Source organism: Labeo rohita, chromosome 10, assembly GCF_022985175.1.
Source record: "Labeo rohita strain BAU-BD-2019 chromosome 10, IGBB_LRoh.1.0, whole genome shotgun sequence".
Taxonomy (NCBI): Eukaryota; Metazoa; Chordata; class Actinopteri; order Cypriniformes; family Cyprinidae; genus Labeo; species Labeo rohita.
In genome coordinates this window covers 14,836,392-14,861,183 of record NC_066878.1, presented here as the reverse complement: position 1 = coordinate 14,861,183, position 24,792 = coordinate 14,836,392, and the positions used below count along the sequence as shown (strand labels likewise).

The following is a 24,792-nucleotide window of genomic DNA, read 5'->3' as shown; positions in this document are numbered from 1 at the left end:
GTTTTAATGTTGTTATTCATTTGGGAGCTGGCTAGCATGTTCATAGAAGAATTTTTTAAAAAGAAAAATGATTTTAAAAAATACTTCCAGGGCCGACGTTACTTAAAAGGTGGCAGGTCACTGTTATGCCAGCTGAAAGTGTGTTTTGATATCTCAACTAAAGCCTGAATGAATATGATTATCTAAAAAGCGAGAAGTACAAAATAATTACAAAATACCAGGGTTATTGTAACAAAAGGGACATAAAAGAGAGCTTGGATACTGTCGGGAAGGAAATTGTCACTAAGTCCATCTGTAAAATGTTTAGCAAATCACCCAACGTCATTCAAGTGGATCTGGCACTACGCAGAAAAGCATTTTAATTGGAGCCGATGTTAATAAATGTCTCTATCCTGACAATGAAAAATCAAACAGGACAAGCGATGCGGAGACGCGCTCTGCGTGTAATTTTATTAACCGACCGCAATCAGAAAAAAAAGATATTTTGATTACATTATGTTTCACAAACGCTAATTGAACAAGAGGTTCTGATTAGCACATTTCCGTTGGGTTAACTCTCTCCCAAAAGACTTTCCAATATGTTAATGAATAAAACAAACCACACAACATGCCAAAGCGTCATTTCTTAACCATGATTTATACAGTATGTGCAATCGTTTACATCTGACCGACAATCTCATGTCAGCCCACATGAATCTGTCTCTCTGAAGGGCTGTGATAGCAGACGGGGGAAACAGATCTAATTTAGCCGCAGTGACTGAGGCGTGGAGTTGCTCTCATTGATTGAGAGCGATCGCTCCGCGCCTGGCAGTCCATCATAACTGTGTGCTTGTAAGCGACAGCGGCTGTCTGCTTGCTTCAATTTGCTAGACGTTAGGAAATTGCAATGATGCAACACCAACTTTCTGGCAGCCAAACAGAAGGACAGAAAGGTGAATTCATTTGTATAGCTTTTGAAGAAATGAGACGTTTGTGTGTGTCTTATATTGACTGTGGCAGCGGGAATTCATCTAATAACAATCAAATTATGTAGATGAGTGTTAAACAGACATATTCTGTATAGAAAAATCAGCACATATTATTTGATAGTGTTTGTCTTTAAGTGATTTGCATGGTTCTTTTAGTGAACCGGGTGTTGAAACAGCAATGCAATTCATAGCAGTGCAAATAAACAACTACGCACACGCTTTGTGGCTGCAGTTCATGCTTTGGTGAATTCCCTGGATATTTCACAGCCCATATTTTAGCTCCTCTTACACTTTTGTCAGTCTGTCACTCTGTTTTTTTGCCCTCAGGTTTTTTTTTTTTTTTTTTTGGTATTTGTATTTGTGTTGTCTCTGTTCCCCCTCACTTGTTGGCATCTCTGTCACCTCTGTTACTCAGGTAGCCGTGAGTGGTGGAACAGACATTTATAACATAACCTCAGGCTAATGGGCCACAGGTGCTCGCAGCATTTCTGTAGGATTCTCCCACCTCCTTGGAGCCTTGGGGAAAACTGTACGTAAGTAGGGGAAGAAGAAGAAAAAAATATATCACTGGTTCACACTTTTGCACCAAAACTTAAAATTCTGGACATAGCCTTTGTTTTGAATAACTAAACAAATTATAATATAAATTAATATAAATTTAAATGTAATTATAGTTTTAACAACCAATTAACAACAAAAAAACTTAATGCACGCTTAAAGGATTAGTGTCATCCAAGATGTTCATGTCTTCCTTCCTTCATTCAAAAAGAAATGAAGGTTTCTGAGGAAAACATTTCAGGATTTTTCTCCATATAATGGACTTCAATGGGAGCCAGCGGGTTGAGGGTCTAAATTGCAGTTTCACTGCAGATTCAAAGGGCTCTACACGATCCCAGCTGAGGAATAAGGGTCTTATATAGCTAAACGAGTGGTCATTTTGCACTAGTGCTGCGATGCACATCTGCAACTTCATGCATTACGTTCATGTAATCACGTTGGAAAGGTCACGCATAGTTAGTTCTTCGCTGTGTACTCCAGTTCAAAAAGGTTAGGACGGAAAACTTCATCTTATGTTTTCCTCCAACTTCAAAATCGTCCAACATTGTAAACACTGGGTCGGTACTTCCGCCTACATCACATGTGATCTTTCCAAGGTGACTACGTAATGCGTGAAGTTGATTCAACTTAAATTAAGGCATTTTAAGTTTTTAAGTTAAACAAACACAAATATCTAAGTTGTCACCTAGTACAACTTAATATTTCAAGTTGACAAAACTTATTATTAAGGCAGCAGGGTAACAAGTTATTTTAAGCTTTTTTTTTTTTTTTTTTTTTTTTTTTTTTTTTAAGTAAATGACCGATCGCTTCTCTAGATAAGACCCTTATTTCTCAGCAGGGATTGGCAGTTGTAGAGCCCTTTTGAAGCTTCACTGAAACTGCAATTTGGACCTTCAACCCGTTGGTCCCTATTGAAGTCCATTATATGGAGAAAAATCCTGGAATGTTTTCCTTAAAAACCTTTAAGGAGTAGTTCACTTCCATAACAAAAATTTACAGATAATATACTCACCCCATTTTCATCCAAGATGTTCATGTCTTTCTTCAGTCGTCAAGAAATTATGTTTTTTGAGGAAAATGTTTTAGGAGTTATCTCCATATAGTGGACTTCTATGGTGCCCCCGAGTTTGAACTTTCAAAATGCAGTTTAAATGCAGCTTCAAAGAGCTCTAAACGATTCCAGTTGAGGAATAAGAGTCTTATCTAGCAAAACGATCTGCCATTTTCTGAAAAAAAAAAAAAAATTATAAACTTTTTAACCTCAAATGCTCATCTTGTCTACAGTTAGGGTATGTCAAAAAACTCCCATCTCATTTTCTCCTCCAACTTCAAAATTGTCCTCCATCGCTGCAGAAGTACCGACCCAGTGTTTACAAAGTGAATGTGCAAAGAAGGTCAAACGCCCTTTACAAAAAAAGGTAAAACAGCGATGTAGGATGATTTTGAAGTTGGAGAAGAAAATGAGATGGGAGTTTTTCATGCGCATGGCAGAGCTAGACAAGACGAGCATTTGAGGTTAAAAAGTTTCAGAATTTTTATTTTTTTTAGAAAATGACAGATTGTTTCTAGATAAGACCCTTATTTCTCGGCTGGAATCGTTTAGAGTCCTTTGAAGCTGCATTTAAACTGCATTTTGGCACCATAGAAGTCCCCTATATGGAGAACATTCCTGAAATTTTTTTCCTCAAAAAACATAATTTCTTGACGACTGAAAAAAGAAAAACATGAACATCTTGGATGACAACAGGGTGAGTACATTATCTGTCCTTTAATTTCTTTTCGACTGAAAAAAAGGCATGAATCTTGGGTGATATGGGGATGAGTAAATTATCAGGAAATTTTTATTCTAGAAATGAACTAGTCTATTAATGTGATGCATATTCGTCACCCATACATAAATGAAACAGATTTATGTATGATAGTACTAAGATTTCTGTGATAGTACTAATAAATGAAATAAAAGGCACAATGCTTTAAAAACACAGTAACTGGGTTTATATCATTTTCCAGGAAGTTTGGATCTCATACATTTGAACTAACTGAATATTGCTTACTCCACAGCTAGCCGTACTTTAATTAATGCTTTTTAACTAAATGAATGTAATTGTTTTCACAGAAAATAAAAATAACGACTTTAATTGTCTGATCTGTGTCACCGTAGCACCATTTTGGAGAATATATGCTGGACGCAAACTGCGTACACTGTTCTGTGTCAGCTGTAGAGTTGGGGTACTCGGACTCAAACTCGAACCCGAGTCTGGTCTCGAGTACAATTTTTAGGCGACTCGGACCTGCAGCCACCGACTGCGTCAAAAATATTAATCAAACAACAAAAGAAAAAGAGAATCACTCACTTTTCTTGACTAAATCACTTATTAACTTTAATAAGAATCATATTTAATGTATACAGTGAAGATTTTGCAGTGTTTTATTTTAACATTTATTACTTCAAGAAATGTCTGTAGTAGTCTGTTTCTGTAATAGCCTTTAAATACACCTACCTAAAAAAAAAACTATTTTTAAAAAGATTCTATTTTTAAAAAATATTATTTCATTTGTATTTTTGATTAATATATTTATTTATCCTTTTGTTTGTAATAGGCCTACTTGGAGTGTTTACTTGCCTTCAGTAAGCTTGAGAATGTTTTACTTAGTTGATTAGTTTTTGCTGTATTGAAATTATTATTTTTTTTAAACATGGTGGCAGTTTCTAGCTTAAAAGAAAAATAATTTTTGTAACATCTTTGCAGCAATAGTTTTAATGGGTCCAAAACCACCTTGGGTGTGCATGATTTTCTAATAATTCAATGGCACATCATCAATTTTTCTTTATATAATGTAATTTATTGTAATTAATGTAACTATAAATGCATTCAAAAATAACAGGTGTGAGTTTGCTGTGACTTATGTAAAGTATATGTAGGGCTTTATACACAGTGTGTACCATTGTAAAGACTAGGTTTATCCCTTACAGCCTCATTTTCATCCAACAAAAAAAAAAAACATAAAACCCAAAACTCACACAGCCACAATCAGAAATAAAAGTGGTGCATTTTCTGCTCTTAAGGTCCCATTCACCACGATACCTACTCCTTTACCCCCACCCTTGAATTTATACATTTACTACATCAATGAATAAAGTCAAGTCCCGTCCTATAATTTATCACATTCTAAAACCTGTTTCACTCTGAAATGTCACAAGACATAAGTCAGCCATAACTTCTGTTACATGACTTTAAGTTTGCTAAGCAGACCACGACACTAATTATGAGATGTTGTGAAATCAAAAATCAAAATGTCAAGATCCACTAGAGGTTTGCTTTTCTTTGCTTTTTGCTTTTCAATTGACATTGCATTTTTTTAGTTAAAAACAGGGGTGCCCAAACTTGGTCCTGGTCCTTGGTTTAGCTCCAACTTGCCTCAACACACCGGCCACGGGGTTTCTAGTATGCCTAGTAAGAGCTTGATTAGCTGGTTCAGGTGTGTCTAATTGGGGCTGGAGCTAAACTCTGTAGGACACTGGCCCTCCAGGACCGGGTTTGGGAACCCTTGGGGTTAAAACAATGTTAAGATACTGACAAACAGGAGTGTTTACTTGGACTCGGACTCGGCCCTTTGGGACTCGGACTTGAGTCTGACTCGGCCCATTTTGGACTCGGACTCAGCTTAGGTGGACTCGAACCCAACACTAGTCAGCCGCACTACAAGGATACGTCTTCTACGTTTATTTACACTTTGATTTGAACAAAAACAGCGTATCTAGCGTACACAGTTTGCGTCCAGCGTATATTCTCCAAAATGGCGCTACGGTGACGCAGATGAGATGAATTGTTGAATAAAGTCGTTATTTTTATTTTCTTTGCTTACAAAAAGTATTCCCGTCGCTTCATAAAACTCAGATTGAACCATTGATGGCAGATGGACTATTTTGACAATGTCCTTTATACCTTTCTGGGCCTTGACAGTGGTATTTACTTGGCAGTCAAAGGGACAGTCAAATGCCTCCCGGTTTTCATCCAAAATATCTTAAATTATCTTCTGAAAACGAGCATTTACGAGCAAACGAGCAAAGTATTTACTGGTTTGGAACGACATGGGGGTAAGTGATTAATGACAAAATTTTGGGGTGGAGTAACCCTTTAAGTGGAAATTTTATGGAATTCAAATACAATTTCAAATACTTTTTTGCTTGTTTGTTTCAGTGTGTCCTGACCCCAGGGTTGCCAGGTCTGCCCAGTAGTAGCATAATGGCCAATAAAAAAATAGCCCAAAAGTACCCCAATGACCATATCCCAAATATCAAGACTTAAAATATGCAATTCACATACCTAAAGTACACTGTTGAAAACCAGTATATCATAGTGATTATTAACAAGCACCAGGGCTCCTTACCAATGCACCTCCTTCACAAAACTTAACATCTACCGCAGTTATTATTGGTAGAATATGAAATATTTCAGTACAGGCATTTCAGTCAAATATACTTTATGAAATATTTCAAACCATTAACCCACATGGGAAAAAAATCAACCCGCAGCAACAGTTTTAAAGTAGCCCAATTCTTGGCAACCCTGCCTGACCCTTGCAAAAACTTCCAGTTTGAATAAGGAATGTCAAAGCGACGAAGAAAAATGAACCTGTCAATCAATGTAAAGCGTTTTTAAACTTTGATATTTTCATATGAACACTGCTTTTTTCCCAAAAAGATTGTGTTATTAGGTGTTAAAGTACTGTTCACATTTTCCTCTTTTAGTCGAAAATGTCATAAAATGCCATTTTCAGCTGGAAATTCAGTGGCCAAAATCTGCAGTATCCTTTGTTCCCATTCACACACCCACCCTGCCTTCATTCATCTGTAAATGGCAAAGTGATACCAGCAATTTGCTAATTAAAGGTTTGGGCGTAAAGCCTGTGCTTTTGAACATGTTCCCAAAGCGCTGGCAAACTGGAAACATCCCGGTCCTCTTAAACCAAAAAATCAGCTTAAACTTTGTTGTAAACACGCTTAAAAATAGGTCACGGCAGTCAAACGGATGCTAATGCTTCCCTGCTTTCTTACAGTATAAACAGGCCTCTAAGCGAAACTCTGAGTGACGCGTCTGTGAGGTTTCTTGCCACCGCCATAGCCCCCTGTCACTGGAGATGCTCTCTCATCAAAGTGGAGTCGATGGGAGGCCGGGCCGGGGACCGTTTTCTCTGCCAGTCAGCTCAAATTGCATGCAGCTGCAATGCCAGCTTAGTCAGGTACAACGTTGGAGGAAGACTTAGGAGTTAAATATAGCATCCAACCAGCTGCACCCGGTTATGCTTCGACACGCCACAAACCCACCGAAGGAATGCGTCCAAACTCGGTTGAGCATCCGAACGCCAACCAAAATACCAAGACAAAAAGCACATACATCCCACAACCTGACTAATCGCAGGCATATTGTAGGCTTGGTGCAGCAAAGCATGAATACTTCATGGGTTTATACAGCTACACATGCGCCCACGCACAACAATCCCAGCAAACACACACACACGTTAGTTTCTCATGGTTGCCCACGCACACCCACACTTCATATTCTGTCCTCTCCCCAACCTGACAGAGAAATCCAGGACTGCGTATAAGGTTTTAACACACGTTTTTAAATCGATCGCTAGTAGACGTCTGTCTTACTGACTTTCCTCATGACAGGCCTTCCCTGTGACTTCTGAAGCAAACAAATGTTTAAAAACAATCACTGTAAAGCCAGAGGATGAGTGTCTAATTCACAGTGAGTCCTTTTAGAGGAATGGCTGGTGAATGTTGTTATTTTTGAACTGTGGAACAGAAAAGTAGACTTTTTAGACTCTTAATAGACTTTGGTCACAAAACAAAACAATTATTAGGCATCTCTTGACATACAACAGCCGTTCATGTTGACCATGGCTCTAAAAAGGTCTAAAAATATCAAGAAAGCAGTGAAGTATTATACAAACTGTCCATGTTACTTGCATGACTTCAGAATACATGATTATGCTGTTTGTTTGGAGCTTGAATGCCAAGAACATTTGCGTTCTGTGGAAAAAATAATAATTGTTGGTTGAACTGTTCCTTTAAATATTTAATAATATATAAACTCAATATTAAGAATATACAGTTAGACGCAGCTCTTGTTGGCTGCCAGCAGAACAGAAGTCTTGTATTAGCTGGTATGGCAAAATGAAGCACAATAAAGTACTATCAAGTCAAGCAGTTCATTAATCATTGAAATGGAGGTGGTGGGGGAAAGACTTCACTCATTATAAAAGATAAATGGATGGGAGGTTAAAACATTGATCTCCATCAGCCCAGATGACAAGACGATACGCAGTGGGACATGCTAACACTCCAGTGAGTGAGTCAATAGGCGTTACAAACTCTGTAGGTGTTCAGTTCCCTGAGGGAATCAGTTTGTGCATCACAGACAGCGGTCCAAAAACTGGAATTAAATAATGACTAAGTAATGATTCTACACACAACAGTTCTTTCTGGTTTTTGAACCTGATTGGCTGAGAGGAGTGTGATGTTCTAGAGATATCAGAACTCCACCTGTTTTATTAATTGTATCACTCCGCTTGTAGTATTTCTCACAGCGAGTGTCATGGCAGACGCCCAAATCTACTATAGTTTTATAAATAATACTGTTTTTGTGTCACAGAATGTAGTTTTAAAAATTTCATAGTGCTCTAAAGTCTCATAATACTCTACATACTACAGTGAGCTTTCAATACAGCAAGATTTCAATGAAGTTCTTCGTTACTAGTTCTAAAGTGACATTTTCAAATTAGCAACGGAGGCTTGGTCTCAGCCGTTCAGCTATCAAACTTAGATCTGAATCTGTGGTGGAACAAAGTAGTTCTGCACAAAAGAGGGTTTTAAAGACACTTTGTTGTTGTTTCTTATGTATTTACACAGTTGTGCTGTCAAACTGTTGTATAAACGCAATATTACACGAGTAGCAGTGCGATATGGCTGTATATCGGAATGCTGTGATTACCTACAACCCTCGGCCTGTGACCTTGTGAATATGAATGAATCACAGCCGTGCCGATATACAGTCATATCGCACTACTCGTGTAGTATTGTGTATATATACACACTGGCTACCAGTCAAAAGTTTCTGAACAGTAAAGTTTTAATGTTTTTTAAAGAAGTCTCTTCTCCTCACCAAGCCTGCATGTATTTGATTCAAAATACAGCAAAAGCAGTAAAACTGTTAAATATTTTTACAATTTCAAATAACTGCTTTCTATTTAAATATATTTTAAAATATAATTTATTCCTAATTTATTTAGATTTTAAAATATAATGATCCATCATTATGCCAGTCTTCAATGTCACATGATCCTTCAGAAATCAATTTAATATTCTAATTTGCTGTTCAAGAAACATTTTATTATTATTATTATTATATTTACAAAAAAAATGAATAGAAGGGGGGAGAAATTATAGAAATTAATACTTTCTAGCAAGGATGGCATATAGCAAGGATGCTTTAAATTGGTCAAAAGTGATAATAAAGACATTTATAATGTCACAAAAGGTTTAAATTGATCAGAAGTGATGATAAAGACATTTATAATGTCACAAAAGGTTTCTGTTTCAGATAAATGCTGTTCTTCTGAATGTTCTATTCACCAAAGAAATATGAAAAAAAAAATTACTTAGCTGTTATCAACATAATAATAATATTAAATGTTTTTTGAGCACCAAATCAGTATATTAGAATGATTTCTGAAGGATCGTGTGAATGGAGTAATGATACTGAAAATTCAGCTTTGAAATCACAGGAATAAATTACATTTTAAAATATATTTAAATAGGAAACAGTTATTTTAAATAGTAAAAATATTTAAAGTTTTACTGTTTTTGCTGTACTTTGGATCAAATAAATGCAGGCCTGGTGAGCAGAAGAGACTTCTATAAAAACCTTCTGCTACTGTTGGTAGTGTGTGTATATATATATATATATATATATATGTATATATATATATACAACATGTTACAATACCTACACTAATGTAAATCAGCTATATTTAAGATATTTTCTGGGGGGAAAAAAAAACAATTTCTTTATCGTTCTCACCCTCATGCAGTTCCCAGTATTAATTAATGTCACTCATAAAACAGATGTCTTTAAGCAGCTTTTCCATTCAATTAAAGCAGATAAAAGCCAAGCTCATAAAAAGTCTGAAAAAGTACCATAAAAGTGGTCCATATGACTTGTTCCTCTATATCCCAAGTCGTCTGAAGTTATATACTAGCTTTGTTGAGGAACTGACTAAAAAAATATTACTCTTTGACTGCTATTACTCTCAAATATAATTTGAGTATAACTTTTATGACTGTGTTTGTGTGTTTTTACCTTGGCATAAAATTGCCATCAACTTTTATTGTTTATAAAACCTGTCAAAGAACAGCTTAATATCTAAAATAATACTGCACTCTTAATTTTGCATTGTTTCATACATAATATGTACAAGTAAACGTGTACAGGTTGTATAATGCATTTTGATTCGCAATAAAACTGTTAAAAGTTTAAAGTTTTTTAACAAGAGAAGAAAAGCCAGAGGGTTGACTTCAAGCCACACTGCCTTCATTATTTATTCGCTGAATGCATTCTGGACGGATGTCTAATCTCAACAGTGTCTCCGGTTTTTAAGAGTTCCCGTCACCTGTCAGCTTGCCATCCGTGAATTCTGATTTAGAGCCAGAAGGACGATGACAGTTCAGGCACTTTGCGTAATTCAGAGCTGTCCTTAGATCCATCACTTAAAAAGTGTCCTCGCCAGACTCTGCGCAACAGACTGCGCCGCACTATCTGTTAAACACAAAACGTGGCAGCCAAACTTGCAGCCAGGATGGCGCTACTCCAGAATGGAGTGCACTACGGGGGGCGTGTGATTGACGGCTGTTTTGGGGTCAGTACAACAGACTGTTTTGTATGAACCACGTGATTCATATAGACCCGTGTGTGTACGTGCACTAACCTGCCAAGTGAGAAGGACACGCAACAATGACAGCTTTACAAGTGACTGTTCCTGCAGAAGTCGTAACTTTTATGTTCTCTGAATTCTGTAAGAGAAAAACATATTAGAATTGATTAAAAACTGAAACCTGATAAAGGCTGGTATTGTGAGGTTTGGACTAGCTGAAATGCCAAGGACACTGACAATGGCCTGCTATGAAGGTAGCTATTTAACACAATAAGAGAAATGTTACATGGACTTTATTGATCCCTGTGGAGATATTCATGGAATTATGGATTGAACACTGTATACACACACACATAGATCTAGCACTTGGGAGGCATGTTGGCATTAATATGGCTTCCTGTCATGCAGCCTTCCCAAACAGGTCGCAGTGCTGACCAGACTGAGATATAAATGAATACTAGCTGTTACAGTATGTCCCAAAGGTACCACAGATAGAAATATAAGAGCTACCTTTAATAAACAACTATTTGTAGTGGAGACCAGCTACCAACATCTATAGTCAAACCCCTAGGCAGGTAATCACACAGGACATTCATAAACGTTATCCTGGGCTAACCCTGCTGGGCCCCACATATATTCAGCATGGAAAGTCAAGAGAAGGTTTTTCATAATGCATACAGCTGACAGCATTTAGTGATGGATTTATTTATATAATGTAAGAATATTAATTCATGTCAAGGCAAGATGTTTTAAATGAATAAATACACTTAATCAGCAAGGACAAAAAAAGAAAGATTACAGTATGTACAAAAATCATTTGAGTTCACCTCACGATTTACTCACAATCAAGCCATCCTAGGTTTTTAAGACTTTCGTCCTTCAGATGAATACAACTCAGAGCTCGACAATAAGGAGTGCCCGATGGGATTTGCTGTGGTATCGAAAGTGGAATCGCTTATTTATCAAAATAAAAGAAAACATGGGTTAAATTTTTTTTTTGTTGTGGCAGGGCCGGTGAAAATTTTGACTGGGCAAGTAAAAATGTGAACCACTGGCCCAAATGGGCCAGTAGAAAAAATCTTTAGCACTGAGCCCTGCAACTGGAGTTATATTAAAAATGTCCTGGCTCTTCAAGCTTTATAATGGCAGTGAATGAGTATTGAGATTTTGAAGCAAAATAAAGTGCATCCATCCATCATAAAAGTACACCAGACAGCTCCAGCGGGTTAATATAGGGTGACCATGCGTCCTCTTTTCCCCGGATATGTCCTCTTTTTGGACCTGAAAAATGTGTCCGGCCGGGATTTCTAAATCACCCAAAATGTCCCCGCTCCTGCTGAATATATTGAAGTCATCATCAGATTTGTTAGATTATACAGGAATTCTGGGAGACATGCGTGTCTCGTTCTTTAATGTTTTGCCTGGAAACAAAAATGCTGTGACGCCAAACCCCCTCACGAAAGAAGAAAGCTGTCGTGTTTACAACTGTGACGACGAGCACCTATCAGGACTAGACACTAGATTTTCAAAAGTATGTGAAAAATGTACCGTTTACAGCATAGAATCTTTAAAATATGTCAGAGAGTTTTACACACTGGTCTGTTATAGTGGCGACATTTCCACGCCCTTATACATGACGCGGCACAAAACGAAACGTGGTTGGTTGCTGTACCTGTCAGCCATGTGGCCTCTTGGGCAGGCCTTGGCCATTTAAAGCGGCCAAAGTTCCCAGACCTTCTGCCATCAGTCTAGGGACGACTACGGAGCCTCTATCGTATGCAGAATATTTAAATCTGTTTTGAATGAGCGGCTATTTACTTTCACTTTCAATTTCGCGATTACACCCACTCTGTATAAAGGGAGCACATTATCTGCTGAGCAGCATGATTTGTCAGTCATCTCTCCTTACTCTTGTCTTGACCCATGATAAGTTAAAATTTGATTCCTGCAGCTTGTGTTAGATGCAGGGTTGCCAAATCCGCTTTTTTTGCATGGAATTTTAAACTGTTGTGAAGAGGTGATTTTCTCCCGTAGGTTAAATGTTTGAAATATTGCATAAATTGCATTCGACTGAAATGCTTGTATTGAAAAATTTTGCATTCTACCTGTGATAAAACTGCAGGATTTTAAGTTTTGTGATGGCCACTGGTAGGAAGCCTTTTAGCTGTGTTTATGATTAGTCTGCACAAGGGTGACTGTAAAATATACATTTTAGGTATGGAAATGAAATATTTTGAAATGGGATACGGTCATTGCGCTAGCCCCCACCCCCCACCCCCACGTTTCCGGCCCCCACTGTTCTCTTTTTTGCAAACTAAAATATGGTCATCCTAGTTTATAAAGGCCGTCTGAAGTGACTTGATGTATTGTGTAAGAAAAATATCCATATTTAAAACTTTATAAATCGTAATCTCTAGGTTCCTCTAATTGTCGTAAACTCGTTCACAAGAGTGGAGTTCCAGTGGATGATGTAGGTGTAACTTAAGCTCCGGTGAGAAGTGACTAACGTAGAAGCAGTGGAGAAGTACAAAAATCAGGATTTGCAAAGAAAAATGTCACAGGATTCAATATAAGCCATGAGGATGTCACACTCAGACAAAGCACACGAACAACGACGTAAATAAACAAAGGTATTTAATAAATCCACGGGGAACACAGGAGACACAGGAACACAGGTTAGTAACATCAACGTCCGACAAAGCAAGAGGGGAAACACACGCTATATATACACACACAGACTGATTACAAACAGGTGTAGACAATGAGGGAGAAACCAAAACACACAGAACTGCAGGGGAGATGATGGGAGAAACCAACTAGAAAGTCCAGGGGTGTGACATTACCTCCCCCTCCCGGAAGGCGCGTCCTCGCGCCAACAAACAGGGAAAACAAGATGTACAAAGTATTAGGAGGGGGCTTCGGTGGAGGACAGACTCCCGGGGGGAGGGCAAAAGATGGAGTCCAGGGTGATGACGGGATATTCCATGGAGGTGATGATGGAGGGAGGAGCCAAGGAGGTGACAGGAGGGGGCTGGAGCAGGAGGAGCCAGGTGAGACCCAGACCGCAGCCATGATGGAGCCCCACGGTGGAGCCGATGGAGGGAGGAGCCATGGTGGAGGAAAGGCTAACGACTCCATGGGGCCGACCGACGGAGGCGGAGCAGGTGGTGGTGGAGCCCGAGGCGAAGACGGAGAGCCGATGGTCCTGGACGACCCCGAGGATCCGGAGGGCCCAGGCAGAGCCCAAGGCTCTGGTGACCGAGGCGGAGGCGGAGATCCGGAGGTCCGCGGCGGAGCCGGAGCGACAGAGGACCGAGGCTGTGCCCGCGGGAGGGAGGAGGTCCACAGAGCCGGAGGGACGGAGCGACGAGGCACAGCCGGAGGAGTAGAGTCCAGAGGCGAAGGTGGGGCGACGACTGACCAGGGCGGAGCCGGAGGGATGATGGAGTCCGGTGGAGCTGGTGGACCGATGGGCAACGGTGGAGACGAGAGAGCTGAGAGACGGGGTGGAGCCACAGGGTCGGAGGGCCGAGGTGGAGTCCAGGACTCAGAGGCTGGAGGCGAAGATGAGGGATCCTCCAGCCATGACACCGATAGAGACTGGCAGACCCGCGGCGACCCCACCACACAGATGGTGAGCTGAGGGTGAGCTGGGGGGCTGACAGGAGGCAGAGGTGGCATGGTTGAAGTACTATGGCTGATTGACATAGATAACTGAGGGAGGGTGGGTGGGAAATCCATGCATGCTGACCTTTCAGAGTTTATAACCTTAGAATACGTTAAGTCCAGTTTATCGTTCATTATAAATTTTCCCAGTTCCAGATTTCGCTCACCCTCAGCGGTGGTGCAGTGGGGGATGCTGTTCTCAGCACTCTCACGCTCCGCTGACACTACCACCGTCGCGGGAATTGTGGCCGGCTCTCGCACCTGGTCAGACGCAAATTCCTCCAGCTCCGTGGCGACCGCTCGCTCTGTCGCTCCGATGGGCGATGGCTCCTGGGTCGCGCTGGTAGCGTGGGATCCATCTGCAGTGGGCTCGGGCTCGTGCTCGTGCTCCGCGTGTCGGGGTGGTGGTTGGCTGGGTTCTGGGTCCGGAGTGACACTAGCGAGATTCTCCAAGGAGCAGGCGGGGAACGAGGGTTTGTTTCTCGGTAGTGTCCACTCCACAAATGCGGCGAAATCCGCTCGAGGGCCATCCTCGGACGACGGCGCTCTGCATGACGCGTTGAGGCTGGCGTCATAGAACGTACAGAGCGCGTCGTCCGGGTAGCTGGTGGTGTGAGCTACTATCCCTCGAGCGGTAGATCCACCTGCTTCAGCCGAAGGAGGATGAATTCTGGACGGAGTAGGAAAGCCATAGGGGAAACACAACAAATTTATTTGTTGTTTGTGATTACAAACAGGTGTAGACAATGAGGGAGAAACCAAAACACACAGAACTGCAGGGGAGATGATGGGAGAAACCAACTAGAAAGTCCAGGGGTGTGACAGAGGAGACTGGTTTTCCTTTACTGTAGTGTTAATTTTGTCAGCTATTTTGAATTTTAGTCTTAGTCTTAGTCCTGTGTTAAATGTCCTTTTAGTTGTTAACGTATTTAGTCAACCTTATCTTATTTTGTTTTAGTCAAGATTTAGTCAACTAAAAGTCTCAACGATTTAGTCTAGTTTTAGTCAAAGAAAATCTAAGGTATTTTAGTCTAGTTTTAGTCAATGAAATCTTAGGGTGTGTTCACACTTGTCATGTTTGTTTCGATTAAAAGGAATTCTAACTTCTAACGAGACTAGCATATTCTCACTATAGCTTGCGCTACGCCCACATCCTATGTCATCCGCTGGAACGCCACTTTCTTATGAATATGTGTATTTTTCCTACACAAATGCAACAATTTGATTCAGAAGGCCTTTATTAACCCCCCCCCGGAGCTGTGTGGAGTGCTTTTTATGATGGATGGATGCACTTTATTGGACTTTAAAATCTCAGCCATTCATCCCCAATTATTAAGCTTGGAAGAACTTAATAATTGTGGGGGTTAACTACCCTTTTTAAGGTAATCCTGCTAATCTTTGCACCTCTATATCTATCAGACCTACTTTACCCATACATGCTCAGTCTTTTGGATCATCTGAACTTGGGATATTGTCACTTCCTACATTTTGACTGTCTACTATAGGTTGACGATCTTTTTGTGTTAACGCTCCCAAGCTCTGGATTTCACTACCCCCCTTTTTTATAATATCACTTATCTATCTGCCTTTAAGTCTCAGTGAATTATACATCAATTAATTGTATTTGATCTTTTGTATGTGTGTATGTGTCTGTTGTTTGTAAACTGTACATTTTCTTCAGTGTTCTACCTTTGTTATGCAACCTTGTGGCACTATACAAATAAAACCTCCTCTTCTTCTTAAACTGATCCAAAGTGACAAGAAGACAATTATTCTACGTAATTTCTGTGTCAAACAAATGCTGTTCTTTTGAACTTTCTATTCATCAAAGAATCATGAAAAATATTATGGTTTCCACAAAAATACTGAGCTGCACACCTGTTTTCATCATTGACAACAGTAATCTAGAGGAGCAGTCAACCCAGTGGACATTTTCACATTGAACGTGTCATAATATGTATGTATTTTGCATCTTGAGAAAAAGTTCCCAGAGGTACATTTTTGTCATGAGACCAGGTTGGATTTAGTTCAAAAACGGTTTTTGTTTTGTTTTTATGTTGGATAACAATCACTAAGTTAAGTGGTCTAAATGTATTTCTATGTATTTATACCATCTGTAGAGGGCGTAGGACCATAAAATGTTCGTCCAATCATATTTCTCAGTCTGACGATAGGCTGTCCTACCTGTCTGTCAACGTATGTATTTGCATACCTCCACGCACCCTGTTCACGCAGAACGTAAGGTGTTATTATTGTAATATTATGCATTTTGTATTGTAATGTTTTTGGTAAATGAGACACAAGGTAATCTGACAGCGTTGCATTCAATCCTCCATCAGCGCTTTCTCTCATCGTGTCGCTGGTTAGCCTCTGGTCTGTCTGTGCGCGTTCACGTGTTTTGGAGGAGGTGTGGGTTTGAAGAGTAATTATGCAGTGAGGATGGGATCTTTTGCTTTCAAAGCTAGTTTGTTATTGCTAGCCTCTACAAAATCGCCTACCCTACCTTTAGTAAATCTTTCAGACAGCTAACTAGTTTGCTAATCCATATTCATAATTAAATTATATATGTACAAACCAACATTAAATTAATTCAGTATTTAACATTTAAAAGAGTGTTGAATACACATCTTCAAATATACACTACCAGTCAAAAGTTTTCGAACAGTAAGATTTGTAATCTTTTTTTAAAATTATTTTTAAAGAAGTCTCTTCTGCTCACCAAGCCTGCATTTATCTGATCCAAAATACAGAAAAAAATGTAATATTGTGAAATATTTTTACTATTTAAAATAACTGCTTTCTATGTGAATATATTTTAAAACGTAATTTGTTCCTGTGATCAAAGCTGAATTTGCAGCATCATTACTTCAGTCTTCAGTGTCACATGATTCTTCATTAAATCTTTTAAAATGCTGCTTTGCTGTTCAAGAAACATTTTTTATTAGTATTATTATCCATATTTAAAACATTTTTTTTTCAGGATTATTTGATGAATAGAAAGATCCAAAGCATTTTTATAAAAAAAAAAAGCTTTTGTAACGTTATACACTATAACATTCAAACATTTGTATACATTTTACATTATCTATTATATGTATACATCAGTATACATTTTTTTTTTTTTTGGTGGTGGGGAGGAGGGAGAAAGGATAGGAATTAATACTTTTATTTAGCAAGGATGTATTAAATTGATCAAAATTGATGATAAAAACATTTATAATGCTACAAAAGATTTCTATTTCAGATCAGTGCTGTTCTTCTGAACTTTCTATTCATCAAAGAAACCTGAAAAAAATTCTACTCAGCTGTTTTCAACATAATAATAATAAATGTTTCTTGAGCAGCAAAACAAAATATTAGAATGATTTCTGAAGGAGAAAGAGAAAGGTGGCATATACAAGTTAAAAAAATAAATAAATAAAGTATTTTACTAATATTAAAATATTTTATTGCTTTAAGGTGCTGTAAGTGATGTTAGCCATTTAATTCAATTTAATTTCAGTTGATTTGCTCATTTTCTGATTGGCTTTAAAAAAATTAATAAATAAATAAAAATATAGGAACTGTGTTTTTGCTGTTTATATTCCTTTTCTAGGAAATTGTCATTTTATACATAGTTTGCCAAAAGAAATTGCACACCATGCCTTTACATAAGCATTTTCCCACATACTTATATTTGACATTTATAATACACTAGCAGTTGTTTAAATTCTACGAGTAAACAGCTATTTTTAGATATTGCGCTGCAAAAAGATTTTGCCTCTGAATAGTGAAGACTTGTTTTTAGTCTATATCAAGGGATCAGTGGCGATTTCTTTAAGACTGCAAGGGAAGCTCAGCTTCCCCTATAATGTCACAAAATTAATGGTCAAATTATGTACTATTGTATTAACATTTTATTGACTAAAAATGCGTTAGAAAACGTTCATCTCAAAGACGAGTTCGTTCAGAATCAGTTAGATATAGCAGGTCGGCTGACTTGATTTTCTTCTCATACATTCCCGTAGCGTCACAGTGCATTTCCCCGTTGAAGCCCAGCGTCCATTGACTTCAATGCGGCTGCTTTGAACGTTTTTTTTCAGTGCTTTGAAACTAGACGGTCATTGGATAAACGCTGCGATTATGTCCCGCCCACGGACGCTCAGCGTCTCTGGGGGTGAATGAGGAGCAAATGAGGAGTGGGCTGGCCTGGACTCCGAGCTTCTGCGTGATGATTGGAGGGTCTGTCGAAAGATTGCATCTCCTTTTGACTGACAGCGATTTTGTACTATAAGGAATCGCTGAAGCTATTCGCGCTCAGTCCCATCGCGGATTTCTCAAGTTCAGTCGAAATAAAACTGCTGCAACCTATTTCTTTATATTTGCTTGGCGAAATTGCTTGATTTTCATCATACATTTCACACAATTATACACCACATTCCTTGTTTCACTTTTACAGAGTTTAATATTTTTTTAGATCGTTCATTCATTCATTCATGTTAATATTTAATGTAGTAATCAATATATATATATAGATTACTACATTAAATATTAACATGGAGGATGACTATAAATTAATATATATATATATATATATATATATATATATATATATATATATATATATATATATATATATATATATATATATATATAGTAATCTTGAAAAATTTTAACATAACATAATGAAACCTTATATTTCTATTAAAATACTTTAGAAATAAATAAATAAATAAATCTCCATAATAACCTTATTTAAATTGCAAAATATTTATACTATATAGTAGCATCTGACTAAAAGAAAAAATACATCATATTTTGCATAATAAAACTAAAGCTTTTTTTTTTTACGATTGTTTGCATTGTGACTTACTTATGACAATAAGGCACATTCTTGTGAATAAATAAATAGACAATTTTACGATGTAGGCCGAAAATGAGCTTCCCCTATTTGACAAACCAGTAGCCGCCACTGCAAGGGATGTAGGGTAATACACATTGTGTGTGTGTGTGTGTGTGTGTGTATATATTGCCCAAGTTTGGGATCAGTAAGACTTGCAATGTTTTTAAATAAGTCTCTTATGCTCATCAAGACTGCATTTGAAAAAAACAATAATACTGAAAAATGTTATTACAATATAAAATAATGTTTTTTATTTGAATATACTTTACAATATCATTTATTCCTGTGATGTGAAGCTAAATTTTCATCAGCTGTTACTCGAGTCTTAAAGGGGTCATCGGATGCCCATTTTCCACAAGTTGATATGATTCTTTAGGGTCTTAATGAAAAGTCTCTAATATACTTTGATTAAAAATTCTTAATGGTTTTGTAAAACAACACCCTTTTTACCATGCCAAAATGAGCTCTGCAAAAATTATCCCATTCTGAGGGATTGTTCCTTTAAATCAAAATGAGCTCTGCTCACACGGCCCTCACTTCTCTCTGTGGAATGACGATCTTGTTTACTTTAGCCGCATTTAGCCGCGTTTAGCTGCTAAACTTCCTAACTACCACGTTATAAGGAAAGGCGATCGCAAAGATTCATTAAAAAACACTTATACTCACTTCTGCTGTAAGTGAAGCTGGATCACGAATGATTCACGCGAACATAGACGGATATATGTACATCGGGTGGCGCATTCCATTCACAAACAAACGTAATCCACTGCATCTTCAGCGGCTCAGATGTCAGGAGTAAATGACTACCACTATGTTCATTATTACATCCAGCAACACCTCACCTCAATCGGAGATATTCTTGTCTAACTTACATCCCTGCTCTGGCATCGAAACAAGGAAAGTTACTGGACTGTTACAGCTGATCTGAGGTAAGACACTCATGTCAATCAACTATTATGGGAGCGGCCTCTGTGGGTCTGACACTACACCGACAGACATCGGAGAATGGCTCGATTTGAAAAAGGGGATATTATTTTTACAGATTAATTAAAAACCACTGCATGGATTTTTATCATTATAAGGTAGATGTGTACATACACTGCCAACACACATTAATGTTCAAACAACATGAAAAAGTGAAGTTAGCATCCAATGACCCCTTTAAGTGTCACATGATCCTTCAGAAATCATTCTAATATGTTGATTTATTATTAGAATTATCAAAACAGTTGTGCTGTCAAAATATATATATATATACACTACCATTCAAAAGTTTGGGGTCAGTAAGACTTGTAATAGTCTTTAAAGAAGTCTCTTATGCTCATCAAGGCTGCATTTATTTGATTAAAAATATAGAAAACAGTAATATTGCAAAATGTTTTTACAATGTAAAATAATGTTTTTTATTTTAACATACTTTAAAATAGAATTTATTCCTGTGATGAAAAGCTGAATTTTTATCAGCTGTTACTCCAGTCTTAAGTGTCACATGATCCTTCAGAAATCATTCTAATATGCGGATTTATTATTAGAATGATCAATGTTGGATAATATCAACAGTTGTGCTGCCAAATATTTTTTGGAACCTGTGATTTTTTTTTTTTTCAGGACTCTTTCATGAATAACAAGTTTAAAAAGTACAGTGTTTATTCAAAATATAAATATTTTATAACAATGTAAATTATTTATTATTAACTTTTAATAAACTTTTAATTATTAACTTAATACATCCTTGGTGAATAAAAGTATTAATTTCTTAAAAAAAAAAAAAAAAAAGAAACAATAAAAATGTACTGACCCCAAACTTTTGAACGGTAGTGTATATATATATATATATATATATATGTATATATATATATATTGGAACCTGTGATTCTTTTTTCAGGATTCCTTGATGAATAATAAGTTAAAATGTATATTATATTTTCTAATAATATACATTTTGTTTTTTGTATATAATATACAAAAAACAAAGTATCACAGGTTCCAAAAAAATATTAAGCAACACAACTGTTTCCGGCACCGATAATATATATTAGGGATGTCACAATATAATATCAGGCAGCTTGTGAATAGCGGTTTTTCAAATAATTTTGTCATTTTATTTATCTCCAAATTTGCTGTGTGTGTGCCCACACAGATAAACCATATATTATTGCAGACAAGTATTGTCCTTACATTTCATCTTTTAAAACGTTTAACGTATCTTGTTTTTTATTCAGTTACAGCGATAGCAACGCCTTTATCCATATTAGAGAAGCTGGAACGGAACCTCATCAGTACTACTTCTTTGACACATATGTGGATTTTCTGCACGAGGGTGCCCTCTGGTGTCCAGTATTAATGAAACCCATTCTATTTCGTGTAAAAATCGAAAAAATAATACCTCCCTCAAAAGACATATAATACTCCACGATTTTTTCAGTGTACAGATGTTTACAGAAGTATTTTGTTGTCAATTAGTTGCCGAGAACTGAACCGAAAACCGTGGTTAAAAACCAAGGTACGTATTGAACCGTGGACTAACTGTATTGTTGCATCTGTAATATATATATATGATAGAATTCAATGAGTTAATGTGGATAAACAGTGGGGGTGAGTAAAACTTTGTACTCAGGCATGTCGATGTAACACCATTAAGATGGCTAATGGATTTTACCTCTCTGTGTGTGAGAGCGACATTATAGGCAAATTCCCCGACGTGAGGCTTTCAAAAGATTTTGTGTCACCAATCCTCAAATGAGAGCGATCTAATGGAGTGGATTTGATTTAGCTTATCTAAATATTTTAGTCATGACAAGCACTTCAGCGTACCATAATGTATAATACAGAAATGGAAAGGAAGAGGCAGTGCAAAACAAAACGAAAAGCACACAGCGGGACCCGTGTCTTGGTTTCCGAATAGTATCTTGTTTAAAGGCAAGGAACTTATCACTCGCACCGCTGGTGGAGAAATGCTCGTTATCTCTGTGTCAACCTCGCGCTGATGGAGTCGTTACCTGACATATGGTCGTTACGGCGGCGCCCAGCCGAACCCGTTCTTTGCCGATCTGCTCCGCCAGCTTCTTTGACAGCTGCTGAGTGCCCCCCTGTGGAGAGAGATGGCCATCACACTGAGCTCACCCACAGCTGCTGCTCTCAACACACGGAAAAACAACACAACACCTCCCTTACAGATGTCTGTGTTGTGGCACGACACCCACTGGGTTTTTTCTCTGGTGCAGTGATTGTGAGATTACTTTCAGAATATCTGGCGTATGAAAAAGTATCATGCCATGTTGAAAGTTCTGTTTTGTTTTGACAGTTTGGGACTGAGATTGCATTGCCTGTATGCTGCAACGGCAAATATGCATTGTTGTAATATGCAGTGCTCAATGGTTAGATCTAATCTGGTAGAGAGATAAACAAGCCAGACAGTGCTGACAGAAAGTAGGTAAAAGAGGAGCAGGAGATAAAAGCTCTTGTAAATGAGCTGCTTTTCACCCTTTCCCCTAAATCAACTACTGATATCTGACGCTTTTGCTAAGTTCCAAGCTTGCTCACACTACACGGGTTTTTTTTCAGTGATTATATTTCATTTATTTTTGTTTATAATTTATTTATTTATTGATATTTTTCATTATTTAATTATATTTGTATTTATTTTATTAATCTTTTTGTTATTTCTACAATATTTGTATTATTTACTTGTATTTTTATTTATTTGTATTAATATATTTTTTTTATTTCTGTTTATTATTTATTTGTATATTTTATTTGTATTAGTCTTTTTGTTATTTCTACAATATTTGTATTATGTTTTTATTAATTTTTATTAATAAATCTTTTTATTTTTACAATATTCTTATTTATTAATCTTTTTTATTTCTACAGTAATTTATCAATTTGTATTTTTTGTAATAATCTTTTTATTATTTATTTGTATTTTTATTCATTTATATTAATCTTTTTATTTCTACTATTTTTTTATTATTTGTATTTGTATTAATTTTTATTAATCTTTTTGTTATTTCTACAATATTTGTATTATTTATTTGTGTTTATTATTTTTTTTACTTCTACAATGTTTATTTGTTTGTATTTCTATTTATTTATATGAATCTTTTTATTATTTCTACAGTATTTTTATTATTTGTATTTTTATTAATTTTTATTACTCTTGTTGTTATTTCTACAATATTTTTGTTTATTTGTGTTTTTATTGTTTTTATTCATCTTTTTCTTATTTCTACAATATTTTTATTTATTTGTATTTTTATTTATCTTTATTCATCTTTTTGTTATTTCTACGCTATTTGTATTATTTATTTGTATTTTTATTTATTTTTTATTAATCTTTTTGTTTCTACAATATTTGTATTATTTATTTGTATTTTTTGTTAGTTCTACAATATTTTTATTATTTATTTGTATTTGTATTATTCTCTTTTTACTTCTACAATGTTTATTATTTGTTTATATTTCTATTTATTTGTATTAATCTTTTTATTAATCTTTTTATTTCTATAATATGTTTTATTATTTATTTATATTTTTATTTATCTTTATTAATATTTTTGTTATTTCTGCAATATTTTTATTATTTATTTGTATTTTTATTTATTTTTTAATAATCTTTTTGTTATTTGTATAATTGAATTATATATGTTTCTTTATATTATTATAAAAAAAAAGAAATAAAACTAGAAGCTTACATAGAAGCACATTTCCACCACGGAATAAAAAATTAAAATGGAAATTGCGCTTTTTTACCCCACAATGTAGCTCAAATTCTGACTTTTTTCCTGCAATTTTTACTTTTTTCTCTGAACAGGGACACATTTAGCAAAATCCATTTCATGCTAAATACACATATATTCATCTTAATTATTTTAATTTAAAAGAGGAGATAACTGCTTTCAGTTTCTTTATGTTTTATATTATCTTAACCGCTTAAAACCATGTGACATTGTTTTTGTATTTACTGCTTGCGTCACAACGCTGTTTCTACATTCTTGTTTTTTTACAAAGCACCTTGAATTGATTAAAATTATTTTAAATACTAATCATTTTATGGCGGTTTTAATGCTTTTTAGAGCTTGATCATCCCCTGAAGAAAACAAGTCATACATAAATGAGCAGAAATAAATAATAACAATTTTAATTTCTGTATGAATATTTCCTTTTAAACCAGTTAAAGCTGGGCTTTCAAGTCATGATCAGTCTTGAAACAGTGCATTTAGCAATTGTAGATAGTGAGAGCGATCTCTGTCACATCTCTGTGTTGTTTATCCACCTTATCTTTCTCCCTCACCTTGACCTTCAACTCCTGCCCCGAGCCAGGTGTGGTCTCCAGGAGTCGCAGGGTGCCCCCTGCTGCAGCGGAGTACATCAGAAAGTACAGGAAGGAGATCTGAGAGGGTTCCATGCCGAACACGATACGGCTACACAAGGCCAGCTCCTCTTTTACCTCTGTAGGACACACAGATAAGTATCAAACAAATGTCAACGGGCTACTTTGCACAATGCAGTGAATTGAAAATAGAGGAAATGCACAATGCTCACGTGTGGTCCAGATATGTTTTTCCATGAAGGTGTGAAGGGTCATGCTGTCATACAACTCGGCGTTAGGAGAACTCATTGGGTCTTCAACTGATACGCCCTGAGTAAGACGATCAATCTAGGCGATGCACATATATTGTACTTAAAAAATGCACATTTCTCACCTTACGGTTGAGTTTAAAACCAGCATGATGTCAAAAATGATCTTAGTAGATTGGAGAAGCCCATTAATGCATT

At 36.7% G+C, this 24,792-nt stretch overlaps 1 protein-coding gene across 2 annotated transcripts in view; it reads right to left on the bottom strand.

Annotated features, from left to right (window-relative positions):
• Window positions 1–24,792, bottom strand: part of si:ch211-127i16.2 (amine oxidase [flavin-containing]) — a 59,337-nt gene that overhangs the window by 30,422 nt on the left and 4,123 nt on the right. For both annotated transcript variants that reach the window (XM_051120442.1, XM_051120441.1), the window contains exons 4-7: window positions 24,559–24,673; window positions 24,308–24,465; window positions 22,014–22,103; window positions 10,521–10,605 (exon numbers count right to left, since the gene is read on the bottom strand). In XM_051120442.1, coding sequence (XP_050976399.1) covers window positions 10,521–10,605; window positions 22,014–22,103; window positions 24,308–24,465; window positions 24,559–24,673 — 448 coding nt within the window. The remainder of the gene's footprint in view (window positions 1–10,520; window positions 10,606–22,013; window positions 22,104–24,307; window positions 24,466–24,558; window positions 24,674–24,792) is intronic.